This window comes from Otolemur garnettii, unplaced genomic scaffold (genome assembly GCF_000181295.1).
Source record: "Otolemur garnettii isolate 467f Iridium unplaced genomic scaffold, OtoGar3 scaffold00048, whole genome shotgun sequence".
Lineage (NCBI taxonomy): Eukaryota > Metazoa > Chordata > Mammalia > Primates > Galagidae > Otolemur > Otolemur garnettii.
The window spans coordinates 10,374,338-10,375,963 of record NW_003852443.1 but is presented as its reverse complement, the minus strand read 5'-3'; the positions used below and the strand labels follow the sequence as shown (position 1 = coordinate 10,375,963).

The 1,626-nt window shown below is 35.1% G+C and overlaps 1 protein-coding gene across 1 annotated transcript in view; it reads right to left on the bottom strand.

Moving 5' to 3' along the window:
• The window catches only part of LNPK (lunapark, ER junction formation factor), a 67,541-nt gene that overhangs the window by 49,224 nt on the left and 16,691 nt on the right, over positions 1-1,626 (bottom strand). Inside the window, exon 4 of the mRNA XM_023514173.1 lies at positions 515-573. Coding sequence (XP_023369941.1) covers positions 515-573 — 59 coding nt within the window. The remainder of the gene's footprint in view (positions 1-514; positions 574-1,626) is intronic.

Genomic DNA, 1,626 nt, shown 5'->3' with positions numbered 1-1,626 from the left:
TGTGGGGCCAGCGTCCTACTCACTAAGCCATAGGTGCCACCCAGTTGATAGTTTTAACACCTGAAAATCTTTAAAACTTGTACATATGTAAAACAATTAACAAGGAGATCTTATCAAAATTTGCATATTTCAATAAAAACAAGGGACCAAAGGGGTATGAGGTTAAAGAAAGTGGTACAATTAAGGGAACAGATCAAAAGATATGGAACTGTATTCTACTCTGTAATATATAATTAAGTTTTCTATAAGGATTAATTTAACAAATAAATTCCTCTTGATTTAAAGAAATGTTTTGTGTAAAAAAAATTCTAAATGAACAAGACAGAAATAATATATATTTAAAATAAAACCATCTTGATTAATCTTCAAAAGCTTTCTTACATTTTATAATAAACAACTCTTTGATATTTACCACATTGTCATTTCAGTATAATATTTTACAACCTGCCTTAAAGGCCAGCATACAATAAATCTATTTTTAAAAACTTTATAAAAACTTGGAAATTAAACTTACTATTTCTTTCTGTTCTCTTGGAAAAGAAGAAAATAAGCACTGTTCTTATGCTCCAGATGCTAAAGGGGAAGCAAAATTCAGAAATGAAAACCATCATTAGAATAAGTTAATTAGAAACCATACAAAACAAAAACAAATACATATTTCCAATTAAAGTTTGGCATTTGTTTCCTTTTATATATCAAAAACTACTTCTTTCTGTCAGACAACATCAGAAGTCTACCTATGCTTGCAAAGGAGGAGTTCTCAACATCAAGTCCACAGACTTGCTAAGGGTTTCCTTATATTGCAAAATTGCCTTTGTATGCAATAAGTGTATTTCTCTGGAGAAAACACTACTTTCATCAATCTAAAAGGGGTCTATGAATTCTCCAAAAGATTGAGAACAATATTATAGAATACCTTCTTACTAAGTATCAAATCCAAAATTTGTCTCATCTATGGTTATTAAGAGAAAAGCATATTCTGTTTTTATAAAAGAGCATTGTATAAACATAAGTTGCTACTCCTTAGAGGGATCATCTCTACTCAATAGAATAAGCTAATGGGGGTTTGTGGGGGAGACAAAAAAAACCTTACCTTTAAAAATACTTAGTAATATTCTTCTTTTAGTAAAGTATCACAAGAATGGAAATGCAAGTAGCCTATGTACTCAATACTAACATGAATCTAACAGAAAAACAACTACATGCCCATATGCCAGAATAACCCAAGTATATTGAAGTGGGAAGAGGGGGAGAGCGAAAGGGGAAGGAGAGGAAGGGGTTTGGTAAGCTCTCATCTGATGGACACATTGTGAAGGTGTACAGCACACCCCTTGGATGAAGGGCTTGAGCTCAAATACAAACTGAACTTTACCTTAGAAACACAAACAGGCTCTGCGCTTGTAGAGCAGCAGCTAGGGCGCCAGCACATACACCAGAGCTGGTGGGTTCGAACCCAGCCAGGCCTGCCAAACAATGACAACTACAAAAAAAAAAAAAAAAAAATAGCTGGGCATTGTGGTGGGCGCCTGTAGTCCCAGTTACGTGGGAGGCTGAGGCATGAGAATTGCTTAAGCCCCAGAGCTTGAGGTTGCTGTGAGCTGTGACGCCAATGTACTCTACCAAGGG